The sequence below is a fragment of the Phasianus colchicus genome, chromosome 23 (assembly GCF_987193195.1).
Source record: "Phasianus colchicus chromosome 23, bPhaCol1.hap1.1, whole genome shotgun sequence".
Lineage (NCBI taxonomy): Eukaryota > Metazoa > Chordata > Aves > Galliformes > Phasianidae > Phasianus > Phasianus colchicus.
The window spans coordinates 1,953,930-1,971,255 of record NC_143458.1 but is presented as its reverse complement, the minus strand read 5'-3'; the positions used below and the strand labels follow the sequence as shown (position 1 = coordinate 1,971,255).

The 17,326-nt window shown below is 55.1% G+C and overlaps 1 protein-coding gene across 1 annotated transcript; it reads right to left on the bottom strand.

The window, feature by feature from the left end:
* Positions 1-52: 52 nt before the first annotated feature.
* Positions 53-17,324, bottom strand: PCSK7 (proprotein convertase subtilisin/kexin type 7). The gene is made up of 16 exons (XM_031599895.2): positions 17,244-17,324; positions 15,541-16,026; positions 15,063-15,197; positions 14,042-14,207; positions 12,183-12,273; positions 11,989-12,043; positions 11,136-11,274; positions 10,295-10,395; positions 6,161-6,328; positions 4,970-5,077; positions 3,923-4,025; positions 2,368-2,524; positions 2,127-2,221; positions 1,808-1,901; positions 1,349-1,466; positions 53-1,175 (listed from the first exon to the last, which is right to left on the bottom strand). The coding sequence occupies exons 2-16, from the start codon at positions 16,012-16,014 to the stop codon at positions 780-782; spliced, it is 2,400 nt and encodes a 799-aa protein (XP_031455755.2). The 5' UTR covers positions 16,015-16,026; positions 17,244-17,324; the 3' UTR covers positions 53-779.
* Between the last annotated feature and the right edge of the window lie 2 nt (positions 17,325-17,326).

Genomic DNA, 17,326 nt, shown 5'->3' with positions numbered 1-17,326 from the left:
TCCCAACCCAAGCAAGGCCTGGGAGGGCAGAGGAGTCATGGAGTGGGGAGAGGAGGGTTTTTAGAAGGCTTTATTTGGAAAGTTACACAATAGGACTTTGCTGTTTAAAAAACAACCCCCAGCTTTAAAAAAATAAACCAGCGAATCCAAAGACACGTGAACAAACCAGCCCTGCTCGCAGATGAGCCACTGCCAGAGCAACTCCGTCCTCCCATTCCCAGCCCAAAGCAGGCACAGCATGGAGTCCCATCCTTCCCAGCATGGGCTCGTGCCCCAGCGAGCGAGAGCGCAACAACCCCAGCGAGGGGCTGCTTTGTTTGCTGCAGCAGGTCCCCAGGCAGGGACATCCCATCCCTCTGCCCTTCGTGCAGCTCGGGACAGGCACAGGGGATGTGGCAGAGGTGGCACCCAGTGCACTCTGCCCTGTTTTCTCACTGCACCCCATAACCAGGATGGGTGTGGAAGCTCTGCTGCCTTCTGTCTCCCCAAGCGTGCGACTGCGTGTGTGCTTGCTGGAGAGGACAATGTGGCGGGGCCAGAGCACAGGGGACAGGGAGCCTCGAGGAATGGGCTTAAGGCTTGCTTTGTTTTCCAGAGCAAGGGAAAGGAAAGCTCCTCTCCCGCTGCCAGCAGAATTTCTCCATGTTTCTGAGCCACTTCCAACAGCACCTTCCACAGGACACAGTGACAATGGTCCCTGGTGGCTCAGGAAGTCTCTGCTGCCCGCGCCCAGGATGGACGTACCGAGTAGGGGGACGCAGCCCAAAGCCCATCCCCTGCTAGCATGTCTGGAGCTCTCTGTCGTCTGTGAGGAGCTCAGCTGCTGCCTCCCTGCCCAGGTACCCTGCTGTGGCGGGGGCTGCAGCTCTGCCACTAGCGGGAAGTTTGGAGCGGGTGGGGGTCCAGGACCCCTCCTCCCCTGCATCCTCCTGGGCAGGCTCCAGCAGCTCACACTCCACCTCGATGTCCTCGACTCCCTTCTCCCTGTAGAGTGGCACGGATTCCATCTCCAGCCCGTTCTCGAGGGATCTGTGCTTCCCTCTCTGCCGGTACCATCTGCAGGCAGTGGAGCTGTGACAGGTCAGGTCAAGCCCCACGTTGTTCCTGCTCAGGCAAACCTCCAGCATGTAGTAGAAAGTCCAGAACACAGCAAAGCATCCCAACAGCAGCAGGGTCTGTGGAGGAGGAAATCCCTTTAGACACAAAACCCTTCAACTACCCACAGCTGCGTAGTGTCACCTGGCACATCCCACAGCAGAGGGCCCAGCACCAGCAGGATCAGTGATGCAGGTTCTCCAGTGACTCCTTGGCCTGCCCCACACCTCCCAGCAGTCCACGGCAGGCTCACCTTGAGTGTGTTGGCTGTGATGGTGTAGTGCTGCTGCTCAGGGATCTCCAGACCTGGAGGGCAGGGCAGGGAGAAGTTGCTGTTCAGGTACTGCCCACTCATGGCTTCTTCCAGCAGTCTGGAAGACAGAGGCACCTGCTGAGGGTCCCACACGCAAACATGACTCCCGACAGAGCATCTCATATGCTTGTGAAGGCTCTGGAGCACCTTTCACACCACTGAGGGTTGCCAGCTCTGCAATAAGGCTCTTCTATGCAGCCCAAGACCGACCTCTGCCATCTATTGAGGGCAACCCTGTGCTAGGTGACAGCTGCTGAGCTGCAGCCCCTCTTCCTCGCCCTGCCCTGTACCTCGTGATGGCACTGCTCCAGTCAAGCAGCTCCAGCTCAGAGACTTCTGTAACGTCCCTTAGCCCTCCAGCTCCTGTATCCCTACTGAGATGGAGTTGTGGTCTCCTACCTCTGCCGCTCCTTCATCTCTGCTGGGGACCAGGAGGAACCATACAAGGTGAGCTGCCACTGCTTCAAGGTCCCAGGCCTCAGACTCTCATCTCCTGGGGAAAAAACAAGTTGGACCAGAGGGAACTCCCACCTGGCAATGCATCAGGCTAACCTATTGCAGCCCAGGTGCTGAGCTGGCAGCTCCCCAGGGCACGGCAGGGAGCCAGGGTACAGTGGTACTGGTGCACACCCTGGCCAAGTGGCTCTGAGAGGGGTTGCTCCCATCTCAGCCACAGTCCCAGCTGTTGTCCCGAGAGCACCCCAGCAGCAGGACTCACCGGTGTCCCTGATGACCAGCCTGTACGTGCCCTGTGCTTCCTCACCCCAGCATCGAACCGTGGAGAAGGTCCAGTCAGCAAAGCCATTGGGATCCCTGCCAGAGAGTGGGAGAAATGAACCATGAGTTTGTAAAGCAGCCTGAGACACAGGGCTGGACACGGGCCCTGACTTCCCTGCTCGGGGCCAGATGGGCTGGGTGTCCTGCTCTGTGGTGTGAGCCTCTGTTCCCCCAGTGCTTACGAGTCCATGCTCCTGGTGGTTCCTATCAGGGACATCATGCCACTGGGGCAGAAGAGCCTGATCTCCAGGTTGCCGCGGCGGGGGTGCGTTATGGTGACAGTGACTGCCACGTGCTCCAGGGTTCTCATGCCAGAGAGCTGTAAGTCGATGGTGGTGACTACAAAAGGACACAAACACTGATTGCTGCCTTCCCCCCGGAGCCAAGAAGGGTCTCCCCTGCCCTGACTCAGGGCCTGCAGGCTCATCAGCCCACCCAGTGTGCTCTGAACACTGCAATGAAATAACACCTTGCCCCTTATCAATCCTGGATTTGTGCAAGCTTTCAGCAGCCCCAGAGGCTACTTTGAACCAAAGCTTATACAGGAGCCATTTGGAAAAGATTTGGAAAGAGGTGTCCAGACTCCCTGTTCCAGTCTCAAACTATTCACAGCTCCATGGATGCTCACAGCCCTGAAGCCACTGATTATAGAAGAAGAAATCCTGGCACACTTCAGAACAGGTTGTATCAAGTGGCTCAGCCCCCTCAGGGCAGCCCAGCCAAGCAGCAGGTGGGCACTCTGCAGCCTCCTATAAGGGCACAGCAGGCACAGCCTAGGACTGCAGTGTGCTCCCTGAGGCCACATAGGGAAAGGGTTAACCCTGGGCCAGCCTGCAGCACCTGGGGGACCATAGTGCCCCTGGCTGTACATTCCTCTGCACATACTTCTCCCAGTTGCCTCTTTTTTGCCTCTTCCCAAAGCTGCAGCTGCTCAGCTTTCAGCTCATAATTCCATTTAGGGCAAAAGGAGCAGTTTTAGCCCTGGCCCTTGTCTCCAAGGCACAGCAGGGCTAACCCTGCTGCCAGACCCCTGCGGTCACCCTCTCACTCCTTGGGTTCTGCAGTGCTGGTGCCTGCAGGGCAGTTAGGGAGCCTGGGGACAGGACAGAGGAAGAGCGTACAACCTGTACCCACCCAGCATCTCCCAGCTGGCCAGCAAGGAGGGAAGGGAGAGGATCAACAGTGAGGTGCTGGGCTGCTAAGCTCCCCACTCTTTCCTGGGGGAACTCTGCCCTGGGGAACAGCCTCTGGCCACTGCCAGTTGCCCTGCCAGGGGCTGCAGCCAGGGCAGTGGGGGGGGTCAGCAGGGAGCTGGGTGCTGCTGGGGGTGGGAAGGGTGCAGGGCAAAGCCCAGCTCTGCTTTCCACTGGTAGCAGCTTGAGCATCGCCTTGTTTATGTGGACAGCGGCCGGCCAAGTCAGGAGCTGGAGCATTACCTAAAATGGTCAAAGCCAGAGGAACAGGTCTGGCTGCTGCCCAGCGCAGCCCAGTGCACTAAAGCCTGTCTGGCTCCTCAGAGACATCAATCTATGGGATGGAGTTATCATGGGGAGCAGGGAGGGCATGCAGATCAACAGAAACAGGTCTTGTGGGGAGGGGCAGCGGAAAGAGACAGGGAAGGGGCCAGGCAGGCCAGCACTTAACCTCTTTGTGGTTTGCCCTGCACCATAGGTGGTGGACATGCTCTCAGGCCTCAGCACAGCACACGCTGCCACATGGCACCACACCTGCTCTTACCATTCCACGTGGCTTCCAGCTCCTGTGGCAGCAGAGGGATGCTCCTGCCTTCCTTCAGCACCGGGCTGACATATGAGGCGAGGTATGGAACAGATTCCCAGATCTGCCAGGTGGAAGGCAAAAGGGTTCAGTATGAGCCTGGTTCCTCCCTGCATGACCACTTCCTCATCTCCCATCACTCTTGCCAGCCACTCATATCATCCGTCCTGTGTGCAGATATGGGCCCAGCTTGCAAATCCAGGCAGTGACAAGCAGCGCAGGGCTGGGGAAGAGTGCCCATGAGTCTAAGAGCAGAAGCAAAGCTTCTGCTGTGGGATGGAGAGGCTGTGACTCCAGGAAAACAGCACCTCTGGTTTTGTCTCCATCACTTTGTGATGAGTGGCTTTGAGTAGTTACTTGGAGCTGTTATGTTTTTAGCAGCACAGCAGGGTAGGACTCAAAGCCCTGGAAGAAGAGCATACCGTACAATCCCATGAAAGATTGAGCATTGCTGGCAACAGGCAGCAACCCTGCACAGCCACACAGCACTCTGTAGGTGGGTGAGGATGAAAAGCCAAAGGGGAGTGCTCTGGTCTCCATGCAGCTGGTGGTATGAGGGAGTAGAGGTTGGGATGTCCCTGCTCTGACCACAGCACACCACAGCGGCCCTTGGACACAGAGCTGCCAGCTCAGAACACCCAGTTCTTGGAGCATTATGCCCTCCCTGCAGCATGGTGTGCATGGGGAAGGTGCTGGGGTTGCTGACAAATCTCCCCAAGCCATGAATCAGAGCTGTCGTCTCCCACGAGCGAAAGTTCTCGCCCATGGCTATATATAGTTGTGAGAGAGCAGCAGCTCGGCAGCAGGTTTCAGGCATTGCCGAAAGCCTCATGACTTCATACCAAAAGCAGCCTTGTAGTGAGGGCCGGCAGGATGACAGCCTCACTGCTGGCCTGCACTGCAACAGTGTCACCACACTGTGCTGCCAGCACAGGGAACTGTCCCTGCTGCTGGGGTAGGTCTGCTCTAGGGGCCTCTGAAGCACACCTGGGACAGGGGCAGGATTACCTTGGCAGCGTTAACCAGCCTCCAGGCGTTGAGCAGGCCAAAGCCATGCTGGTGGCTGTGGCTGAAGCCGGCCCGGTTGACATCCCACTTGGCGTGACGATCCTCGTACTGAAAAGAAATAAGAACTCATTACCTTGGGGGACCCTGGCAGCCCTGCAAACCCAGAGCAAAGGAACTGGGTCTGAAGGAAAAAAGGCTCAGAAATTTCCTGCAGAGTGGGGAGGCAAACCTATATGACCTTGTTAGAAAGAAATGGATTGACCTTTGCTTGAAACGAGTCCCAGGACAAACAAGCTTCCCAGCTCCTCAGAAAGGAAATCAAACAGCACTAAAGGGCACAAATGCCTCTGCTCTGAAACATCCCAGCTGCTCCTTTCTCCCTGCCACCCAAGCCACGGCCTGTGGAATGGCAGAAGCCTTGGGAAGAAGGAACCTAGTCCTTTAAATCAACAAGACTCAGGCCAGAAGGATCTGTATTCCATCATTTATCAGGTTGTACTGCTCAGGCAATGCTGGCCTGAAGTTGTGGAAAACATTGCCCTGTGCCAAAGTGAGTTTCCTCTTAGATACAGCATGAGCTGGACATAGATTCCTGCTCCCTGGAGGTTGTCAAGGAGCCCTCTCCTTTGGAATCAAAAGCTCCAACAATTCCCACTCCAGATTTTTGCTGGGAGCTCCACCATGTCAGCAGGAACTGGGCTGGAGTCAGGGCTGTGCAAAAGCAAAGGCTGTGTTTGCCACTGAGCTCTCTGTTATGCCTGTTTCCAAAAGCTCAGCTCTCTGGAGAATACAAGGAAAGGCTGGAGCAGGACAGAGCTCCTCGCTTTCCCACTGCACAGTGCTGGGTGGCACGTTGGGGACGTGTGTCAGGCACACTGCATGTTCACACACTCCCAGGGTCTGCAGGCGAGCATTGGTGAGTCCGTGGAAGACCTGTACAGATGGAGGCACTCCTGGAGCAAATACCCCATTTGTTATCATGACAGTGGAAAATGCCTCTGCTGCATTCCTGGAAGGAACATGGGGTGAGGGGAAAACGCGATCCATTTGCTGGGAGCCAGACAACTGAGAGATTTATATAGGGGCAGACAGACATAAACAAGAATGTGCACTGCAGGACCACGGCTATCCTGAAGCATCCTTGGAAGGAAGCTGTGGGAGATGCAGCAGGAGGGAGGGCGGCTGGCTCACCTTGGTGGCTGTGAAGACAATGATGTGCTGCACATCTCTCCAGGTGAGGCACGGCCGCACCTGCAGCATCAGAGCAATCATCCCTGCAGCAAGCGGAGCCGCAGCTGACGTCCCTGTGTGGCCTTCCGTGCATCCTGTGCCCTTCTGCAAGTCCCAGTCTGTCGTCACCTTCAGAGACAGAGGAGAGATACTCCCTGTCAGGCCAATCTTTGCCACGCTGCTGTGCCTGGGCTAGGATTGGGAGCAACTGAGCCGTGCTCTCATGCCACTTGTTTCGTGGCAGCCCATGCTCAGCCTGAGACACAACCACTAGCCCTGGGGACACAGGACAGTGGCTCAGTTGCTCCAGAGGGACATCCAGAGTTCAGCACTACTCCTCACACTATGGAGATGGTATAAAAGGCAGAGGCTCTGGGGCTCTGCCCTCTGCACAGCTAAGAAATGAGCAATGCCTAGCAGCTGTTCTCCTGGCAGAGAAGGCAGATGGTGGAGAGCTTGCAAAGTGAGAGCAGCCCGTGGGCATTATGTGGAAGCAAGAGCCCTAATTTACTGCATCAGCACCCCTAGCAGCGTGTAGGATGGTGCACGCAAGCTGGTAGGTTTTCTTGAGAGCCCTGCAGTGTTCATCTATTGCTTGTACGTTACCATCAGCAGTAATGATGCAATTGCTATTGCTCTACCACAAACCTGGTGAGGAAGAAAAGATCCTCCAAGGGCTGGCTGGGAAAATGAAGAGGGGGCTCCGAAAAACTGGGAGTGGAAGAAAGAGTCAGGCACGGGCTCACCTAGCCAGCCTCCTCCTCCAGTGCCAGGGTCCACTGGGACTCCAGATTATTCTTTGCTCAGGATGGTGAAAACCTTTTCCACTCCCAGGTGTCTGTGCCTGGGCTGTGCAGACTGTCCCAGGAAAGGAGGAACCAAACCAGCCCCTGCGGCACTGATGCCATGGCAGCTACAAGCAGGCTTTGTGCAGCCAGGAGTGCAGGTCCCCGCTCTCCCAGGTAGCCAGCCCAGCCACAAATGTCTGTTCAACTCCATCTGTCTCAGGTGAACGGATGAGAAAGCATTTTGGCATTGGGATGCTGGAGCAGGATTCAGAGCATGACAGCACAGGCAGGGAAAAGCACTGCCCCACATGCTGCCGAGCACCATGCAGTGCCCCAGCACGAACACAGCGTGCCAGCACCAGCATCCAGACTCAGCTCCCCACATACAAGGCTTTTACACAAAATAAGAGAGAAAAATCTTTGTAAGCCCAACGACTTGCCCTTCAGAACACAGATGTGGGGAGCTGGTCCTCAGCCCCCTGCCTGCATCAACCACCACTAATCTGCCTGTCTTCAGCAGTCTCTTCCGCACCAGCAGCTTCCCCCCCAGCCAGCAAGCAGGAATTTGCAGAGCACAAGTTTTCCTTCTCTCTGTGGTTGCTGAGATCAGGCTCAGAGACAGGAGGGGCAGCCAGAGATCCCATCATCCTCCCTCAGCCTAGACCAGAACAACAACAAGAGCGGGGCAGCAGCAGGGGGAGAGGGTCAGAGATTAGTTGCTGGAAAGCCTGCAAACATTTCCCAGACAGCTCCTGGCCAGGCCTTGGGTACTGAAACCAGTATGAGATGGCTTCAGTTTACCTCCCTGGGGGCTTTGGGAGGTGACATCTCTCAGCTCTGCTCCCACGCATGAAAACCTGCACTGGTCATAGACAGGCACACACACACCATGCTCAAATGCTGCAATTAGGACTCAAATACCAATTTGAACGAGCTGATTAAGAGGGAAACTATTTATAGGGAACTCAAACTCAACATAAAGACTCCTGGGATACCCTTGTTTCAGGGATAACACATTGCAGTTGTAAATCAAAGAATGCAGATAGCTTCCTTTGGAGAGGGGGAGGAACTGGGCCTGAACTAAGCAACTTGAGGAGAAGCTCAAGGCAGATACAGTGCTTGTGTGACTCTGGTTTATCCTCCCTGCTGACCATGCTGTAACCGCAGAACCACAGGATGCCTGCAGAGGGATCTTACTGGGCTGTGCAGGAGCACACAGAGCCTCAAAAGAGGCTCTGGGAGGTTCCCAAATTATGCCATCTCCTTGCAAACTGCAAATGTCTGTCTCCCTCTGCTCTCAGCAGGGAGACAGACTGCACTGCCAAGAGCTGCACTTTTTGTTTCCTTCTATGTTTGATGCCATACCATTCTGTCAGCTGTTAACAACTTCAGTTAGCACTCGGACACTGCACGTCCTACAAAGAACACCCTGAGCAGAATAAATTTTCAGTAGGAAGTACAGCTCGTGCCAGAAGCTGTATTAAATTCTTCCCATTAAGGAAACCACACAAAGTTTACAGACTGGTAAAAGAAAAAAGGCCAGCAGATGGCTCAGAAGTTAACCCTGACATCACTGAAGCACGGTTACAGGGCACTTAAGAGCAGGAGACTATGAAAAGGGGTGTGCAGGTTTTAACAAGAAAGGGGCTCATAGAGGGGCAGTCGCATCAATGCAAAGAAAGGATGGCTCTGTCATACTCCGTTCCCAGGCTCTGCACAGCCTCTCCTTCTGGCTCCTTGATGGAATACCAGCTGCCACATCATTGTCAGTATTAAAAATGAAGGGGCATCTGAGACCTCCAAAGCTACCTCACCACCAGCAGGCTGTGGGCAGCTGGACATAAACCCAAAGACTTGTAACTCAAAGTACAGCAGCTCCTGTTCAGAGTACAGACCTTACTTGGCTGCTGTTACCTTGTTTCCTAGCATCGAATTTCCAAACCAGCATGGGACAACAGAAGTTATTTCTGATACTAAAAAAAATGAGCTCCATTCTGGGTTTTACTTTTCCTGCTGCATGAGCTGAGTCATTGCTCTGGGCAGATTGTGCTGTGCTCAAATAAGCGAGTGAGATCTGCCCTGTTGCTGGACCATGAGAGGAAATGCAGAAGGGCTTGTGAGTCTCAGGTAGGCAGCTGAGAAGCCCAGGCTCTCCCATTCCCTGTGCTCCTCTCCCAAGCTCTCCCTGTTCTCCCAGTTTACCCAACATGTGGGCAAGCCTGTCTGACGAGTCCAGATTCAGCACCTCTCAATCAGGCACAGTGCCACAGCCACACTTCCCTGCTCATGGGATCATCTCTCTTCTGTCTGCCCTGGGAATGGGACACCCCAGGATGGCTTGGGCTTTGCAGCTCCTGGTAGCACCACAGAACAGAGCCAGCACACAGCCATAGGGGTTGGCTAGCCTGACAGCTCCTTGAGTGCATCTCTGTCCTGGCAGGAACGTGCTGGGTCAGGCCTGGGGCTGGTGAAAACAGGCCTGGCTGCTTGGCTTGGGGAAAAAGGACATTTTGTTGACAAGAAGTCATTTTTTGGCAAAAAAAGGAAAAGCTGATAAAAATATTCAGAAAAAAAATATTCAGCTGGGAAACGCACATGTGCCAGAACAGAAGAGCTGTGGCCAAGCAGCTTAATGACACCAATGTTGCTCCTGGCTCTCCATGCAGAACAGAGGTGACAGGACATGATGCAGCCATAGCAGACACCCCACCACCACTCTGGCCCCTGCCCTCAGGAAAGCCTACAGGGCTCCAAGCTCCATCCCTGCTGTTCAAGAGAGGTACACACAGATGGGATGCAGCTTGTTTTCCAGCTGTCACTGAGGGAGCTCCTGGTGACGTTCCCAGGGACACAGTGCAGAGGAATTTCTCAGGGGTCACCCAAGTGGCCCCTGTCCCAGAAGATGTCTCCCTGCAGCTCCCAGCAGCACAGGGCAGGAGATAAGACAAGGCAGTCCCTGTCCCTTTTGGATCCTGCCTGCAGTCGAGGAGGCAAAAATGACGCAGACAGGATCTGCACATGGGGCCAGGAACACAGCATGCCAGGGAACACCCCAGCTGAGAGAGGACCACAGCACTGCAAGTTACCTGCTGACAGACAGTGACAGCAGTGGGAACAGCTAGAAACAGGAATCTCCTGCTCAGACCACTATTTATGTAGGACTCAACTAAAAAGCATAATAATTCCCTGCCTTGCAGCTGCGTGGTAGTCGGAAGAGACAGAGCCTTGTCCATGGTCTGTGCTGGACTGTTACAGCCCTGCAGCTGGCAGAGCCCAGGGGAAGACATGTGCCTCACGTGGTACTCACGATACTCCTCATCATCTTGTCCCCACCGCTGAAGGTCACAGCCAACATGGATGCACACTCCTCAGCATAGAATGGCATGGAGCCCATCTCATCCACTGCACCTGGAGGAAAACAAAAGGCAGTGACCATATGAAGCCTGTCTCACTTTAACCACTGAAATTGCAAGGTGATGAGCCCCTGAGGACCTGCTCTGCTAGCTGTGCTTCTTCCACATCCCCATCTGCTACCATGGTCTATACTTGCGGGTGGACTCCCCCCTTCTCCAGACACAGAGGAAGAAGGGGAGGGCAGGATGGTTGCCTTGCTGCTTTGCAGTGTCTGCTGCTCCAGGCAGATACCTGGCTTTGTCAATAATAAGCCCTGAGCACATTCTAACCCTCCAGAGCTCCAGGTGCAGAGGTGGACAGGAGGAGGGTCAGGCAATGGTGCATATGGCTTCCTAACCCCACATGCTCTCCCTCGGCACCAGGACTGCTTTCAGTGCAAACACTGCCAGCAGAGACAGAGCACTGACAGGGCCTGCTCCTGGGAGCTGAGGAAGGAAACCAGACCCAAGTCTGTATTTTTCCAAGGCTGGAAGATTTACAGGAAAGGCAGCCACTAAAAACAACCTTTCACCGTGCTTAATATTAAACAGCTTTTCTACCCCCCATGTAGCTTCTGGCCTCAAGAAAATGGATTAGATGTTTCTTTTCTAACACACATAGTGGGAATGCTGAGTTTCAAGTCATTCCCCAAACACGGCAGCATGGGTTTCACAGCCTGGGTGATGGAAGTCTGAATGCAGGCAACAATTTCTCCTTCTCTGGGAAAGAGCAAGACAGAAGACATGGACACTCACCTATTGTGACAGTGTAGATGGAGTTGGCATAACCATCATAGTTGCAATTGTCATTGTGCTGCCCTCCATTGCCACTGGCCACCACAAAGATGCTCCCGAAGCCCCTGCGGCCGGCTATCACACCGTGCTGCAGGGCAGCCTGTGGAGAGGGGACAGCTCTGCAGGTGCTACCTTCCCCAGCAACCTGCTGAGTGAGGCTCTCTGCTCCTCTACAAGGCCTCAGCCCTGACGTACACCTGACATACTGTGCCCCAGAGCTTCCTCCTGCAGTATGTGCATGCAGCGAGAGAACAAACTGCATAACTGGAAACAATTTGTCACCTCAAGCTGATACCCCAGGTATTGCTCTGAATGGCACAAAACAGCTGTCTCACGGTTAGAAAAGTACAGCAGGAGGCTGCCAAGCAAAAGAGAAATTAAGCAGAACCACATCCCACAAGCAACGCAGAGCCAGTTTTGGGGCTCCCTGCAGCAAGACCTCACTGCAGCATCCTGCAGCAGAAGCTTTTTGCAGGCAGCTGTTAATGCTAGGAATGCCTGGTCTGAGCTGAGAGCACCCTGAGCATCCCTTGGTTGCAAAAAGGTGTCAGAATAACACCACAGGTTGCAAAACAGTATTCTCCTGCTACAGCCAGCCTCTCCTTGGAAAGCTCATCCAGCACTGCCCTCCCACAGCAACGTCACCTCTCCCCACCACACAAATGTGTAACACCTCTGCTGGCAGCGATGGGAGCCAACAATTGTGTGTTGCACCACAGCAACAACCTACACTGCCTGCTCAGGCAGGAAAAAAAACCACCAGCACTGCAGGGCCAGGCCAGGGGCGACCCGTGCTGCTGGAACTGCTTTGTACCTTTCCCAGCTGATGGGGGCCATCCACAGTTTTCCCATCATCATCTGGACCCCAGCTGCAAAGAGAGACACTGTGATGTAACAGGAGTCACAGACAGCAACACTTCCTCCTGTTATGGTCTGCCATCAGAAGGAGCTACACGGTGTTGGAGTAATGCAAAGAAAGCTTCCCAACTAGAGGTGCCGCAGGCTCACCTGCAGCTGTAGATGTCATTGATCTGATAATGCTTGTTGAAGGCGATGGCCTCCATGCTGTCAGTGAGGGGCCCATCCAGCACTCGGATGCCTGCAGACAGAAGACAATGAACGTGACAGAAGGGGATCAAAGCAAGCTGTGTAAACAGCATGAACAAATTCCTCAGTGGGTTCACATGAGGGACGCTTGCACTCCCAGCCTGACTGAACCAGATCTCCTGGAACTATAACCAGGGATCAGTCTGCAGGGGCACACTGAAGTCAAGATCTGGAACTGCAGACACATCCTCACGCTCAGTTCCACATCCTCTGCCAGACACAGCTTTTCTGCTAAGCAAGTACTCCAGTCCCATGGCCAGAATCAAGTTGGTGATAGGGAAAGGACAACCGAACACCAGTTAGACTCACTCCTAAGTGTTCCACAACATCCTTGCCCAGAGCACTGCTCCATGTTATTACTTCTTTTCAGGGTTAGTCCCTACCTGGAGCAATTGCTTCCCCTTCCAGGCCACCAAATGGCCAGGCATTGCTTTGGGATGGGTGGCATGCTTGATGACTGAGGAAAGGGTACAAGAGACGTAATACACCTCAATTACTGTGCTCAGGACCTCTACAGCAGTATAAACAAAAGCTCAGTGCTGAGTTTTCCTTGACCCTAACCCTTAATAACTACAGTTTTACATCACAGTTTCGGCTGGCAAAGAATGTTACAAATGGAAACCAGGCACACATCTCAATTAAGACTATTTATAAACAGTGTAACTGCCCACCCATCTCAGCTCCTGCCCAGCATAGTGCATGTGGCTTTTTACTGCCACATCTGAGCCTTGCTCTGTGGAGGAACTGAGCAGCCCAGCTAGGGATGTGCTGGCTCTGCCTGCTCCAGCTGGCACTGTGCTGGCTCCAGCACTTCCATGCTGCCATGGTATGTCTCCCTGTGCCATCCCAGAGCTCAAGGCTTTCCTCCTGCACTCACCCTGCAAAGTCAGGCACACATTTGGAGAGCCAAAGGTCAAAGAAATGCTGGGTCCTGCCCCAGTGAGCTTGAGCTAACCCCTTCCTACTGCTGCATTCACAGTGCTACAGTTAAACTACTGAGCTGATCTCTTCTCCTACCAGGCCGATTTCACCAGCAACTTCTGTCTGCAGTCTCTTTGGCAGGTTGGAGACCAGGGCTGTGCTGCTCTGGAAGCATCCCAATGGGAAGCCACGAGCAAAGCAGGGGTGTGGAGCCGCCTGCAGTAGCCTGGGAAGCTCTGTGCCTCCGGGACCCTGCTGACACCTTTGGGCCCACCCTGTTCCCCATCAGGGCTGTCACAAGAGGCTGGTGCTTGTCACAGGGAATGTGGCACCATCTGCTGGGTGTGGAGAGAATCACACAGCAGCGCTGCCAAGGATGTCAGGCACAGAAATCTCACTTCCCTCTGCAAAGGAAAGTGAGAGCTCCAGAGACAACCAAAGCACATTCCCCAGCTTTGCACAGGGCAGATGTGCAGCACTTTGCACCCAAGGGGAATGCAGTGTATTCGGGGACATGTGCTTTCCAATGCCTCCAGATGCAGCCTGTAGTTCTGCAGTGGAGTGGACATGTCTGTGCATTGTGGCACATATTTGCTTAGCTGTGTGGTGAATATTCTGGAAACTCCCAGCACACATCTAGCACGCTGTCAGGCTTTTCTGGAGAGGAGCTGAGGAAGACACCAGCCCCTACTTCTAAGGAAGGAACCAGTCTCAGCAAGCCCTGTCTGATTCACAGCCACCTGGGCTGAGCCACTTCTCCGAGGGGCCGTGCCCCAGCAGCACTTGGGGAGAGCAGACACACTCAGTGCACAGCTTGCTTTGCCACAGCTTGCACCTACCTGCAATGCGGCTCCCATAGGCAACTCCCACTGTGCAGAAGCTATTGTTGGGCACAGCAGCAATCTCCCCTGCGCAGCGAGTACCGTGGTGGTTGCCGTTCTCTTCGTCAGGGTGAGGCATGGGGTCGGGGTCATTGGAGTTCAAGTCATAGCTGCCTTCTGGGCTCTGAAAACAGGTTCACAGTCACAACTCAGAATCACAGAACCACAGAATGGCCCAGACTGGAAGGGACATCAAGGATCATGGAGCTCAAATCCCCCACCACAGGCAGGGCCACCAACCTCCCCATTTAATACTAGACCAAGTTGTCTAATCAGACCTTGAACACCTCCAGAGGTATCCACAACCTTTCTGGGCAGCTGTTCCAGTACCTTACCACTCTCACAGTAAAGAACTTCTCCCTGACATCCAACCTAAATCTTCCCTCCCTCAACTTCAAACCATTTCCCCTGGTCCTGCAGTTATCTACCCTTTCAAAGAGTTGATTCCACTCCTGTCTGTAGGCTCCCTTTAGGTACTGAAAAGCTGCAATGAGGTCACCCCACAGCCTTCTTTTCTCCAGGCTGAAAAAGCCCAGCTCCCTCAGCCTGTTGTTGTGGGGAAGTGCTCCAGCCCCCTGATCAGATTTGTGGCTCTGCTCTGAACCCTCTCCAACAGTTCTCCGTCTTTCTTGTACTGGGAGTTCCAGATCTGGGTGGGACCTCACAAGGGCAGAGTAGAGAAGGACAATCACCTCCCTGTCCCTGCTGGCCACCGCTCTTCTGATGGAACCCAGGATACCATTTGCCTTCTGAGCTGCAAGAGCACACTGCTGGCTCATGTTCAGTTTTTCAAGATTTTCATCCATCAGGATCCAGGTCCTACTCTGCAGGGCTGCTCTCAAGGACTGCTCCATCCACTCTGTATAAATGCCTGGGATTCCTCAGGCATCTGCTTTCACAGATGAGCAGACACCACCGGGGTGCCCCCACACCCAACCACCTGCCCACTGTCCCGCACATCCACAGCCCTGGCACTCACATAATTTGGCTGTATGTCCTTGATGGTGTGCTCCACGCCATCATCCACCACCACCACCGTCACACCACGCCCCGTCACGTTCCGCTCCCACACGCCGGTGACGTTGATGTCCTTCCCGGGGCTCTTGCGGTTGTTCTGAGCAGCAGAAAGGACAGTGAGAGCAGCGCATGAGGAAGAGCAGCGCGTCAGCCCTGAGAGTGGGGACCTTTTGCACAGGGCCAGGGTAAGTGCAGGGAGGTGTCAAGAACAGTCGCTAAAGATTGCTTTTATGCAGCCCGTGTGCAACAGCTGCTCAGCCACAGAGCAGAGCACCAGCACGGTGCTCCTCCCGTTAAAAGGGTGAGCATGCAGAGCTCTCAGCCTGCTTCCTCCTTGCTGCAAGCACAGACAGCTGCTGCTTTGCCCACGTGACTTCTCACTGGTAACCACACAAAGGGCCCCACATTGCCATCAGGGCAGCGGCACAAAAACCACTCACCAGATGCCACTGCTGGGGGTATTTGGGATCATTAAAGTGCAGGCTGCGTTTGGAGCGCTTCAGAAGCTTCTGTTCCGAATGCCACCTCACGCTGTCGTGCTGTGCAAACAAAGTGTCCACTGATCTCCTTATTGCTTCGGGTTCAGGTGCCGGGTGGCTGTCGGGCCGGTAGGAGAAGAGGTAATGGCCCTTGAGCTCCCCAATGCGGCCCATGTTCACCAGCCCCGCGGTCTGGGCCAGCTGCTCCGCTTGCTGCTCCAATTCCTCCTCCGGCACATCCAAGCTGACGGCCCACGCCAGCTCCCTGTGACCACGGGCCACACTATGGCCATCATCGAGCTCCGTGCTGCGGCTCAGTCCGTGGGACAGCACGAAGGGGATCCAGGCAGCACCCAGCCAAAGGCACGTGTGGATGCAGCGCACAGCCTGCACTCCTGCGCTCCATCGCGGCGACCTGCGCTCCCGATGCGGCATCAGACAGGCAGGCTGGAAAAGAACCCAAAAAGGCAAATATTGATGAAAAAAAAAGAACAGTGACAAAAAAGAGGAACGGTGAGATCTGTTTCCAGCACTTCCGGTGCAGGTGCCACAGTCTCAGCTGTGTTTGCTGCCAATCCCTGGCACTGTCACAGAATCACAGAATCACAGAATGGCCAGTGTTGGAAGGGACCTCAAGGACCATGGATCTCCAATCCCCCTGCCACATGCAGGGCCACCAACCTCCTCACTTAATGCTAGACCAGGCTGCCCAGGGCCCCATCCAACCTGGCCTTGAAACCTCCAGGGACGAGGCATCCACAGCCTCTCTGGGCAGCTGTTCCAGCACCTCAACACTATCTGTCACCCCACAGACTTCTTTTCTCCAGGCTGAACAAGCCCAGCTCCCTCAGCCTGTCTTCACAGGGGAGGTGCTCAAGTTCCCTGATAATCTTTGTGGCTCTCCTCTGGACCTCTCCAAAGCTCCCTGTCTTTCTTGTACTGACTGTCCAGGTCTCCTCCCTCCCACACTGACCTCATTGCAGCCTTTCAGTACCTAAAGGGAGCCTACAAACAGGAGGGGAATCAACTCTTTGAAAGGGTAGATAACAGCAGAACCAGGGGAAATGGTTTTAAATTGAAGGAGGGAAGATTTAGGTTGGATGTCAGGGGGAAGTTCTTTCCTATGAGAGCAGTGAGGTGCTGGAACAGCTGCCCAGAGAGGCTGTGGATGCCCCGTCCATCCCTGGAGGTGTTCAAGGCCAGGTTGGATGGGGCCCTGGGCAGCCTGGGCTGCTATGAAATGTGGAGGTTGGTGGCCCTGCATGCGGCAGGGGGTTGGAGCTTCGTGATCCTTGATGTCCCCTCCAACCCCGACCATTCTGTGATTCCGTGATTCACATCCCGCGCCGGCAGGCCCCGAGCAGGCAGCGCTCAGCCCATCCCTGCCCTGTGCTGCAGGAAAGCAGCAGGGAAAACCCACCTCACCGCGTCGCGCACCCGCTTCACCCCCAGGCCTCGCTGCCGGCCGCCACCCGGCACCCAACGCCGCCGGGCCGCACCAGGCTAAAGTCCAGCTCCGCGCCCCGCCGCCCCGCCTGCCCTCTCCGTACAGCGGGGCCGGGCGGACGCCCAAACCCTGCCCACGGCCCGCCGCTCCCCGTCCCCCGCGGACGCCGTGCCGGGCCCCAACGAGCGACGCGAGCCCGCAGCCCGGCCCCGCTCACCCCTCATGGGCCGCCGGTGCTCCGCCGCCGGATGCCCGCGGCCTCTGACAGCGCCGTCACGTCCGCGCCCGCCCCTCCGCGAC

What these genes read in the sequence shown, in the direction of transcription:
- PCSK7 (XM_031599895.2), bottom strand. Translation starts at nt 16,014, where the DNA reads ATGCCGCATCGGGAGCGCAGGTCGCCGCGATGGAGCGCAGGAGTGCAG. An exon ending in CTATGGGAGCCGCATTGCAG is followed by an intron (nt 12,274 to 14,041) that starts GTAGGTGCAAGC and finishes TTCTGTCTGCAG; the next exon opens with GCATCCGAGTGCTGGATGGG. An exon ending in GCTGGTCATCAGGGACACCG is followed by an intron (nt 1,902 to 2,126) that starts GTGAGTCCTGCT and finishes TTTTTTCCCCAG; the next exon opens with GAGATGAGAGTCTGAGGCCT.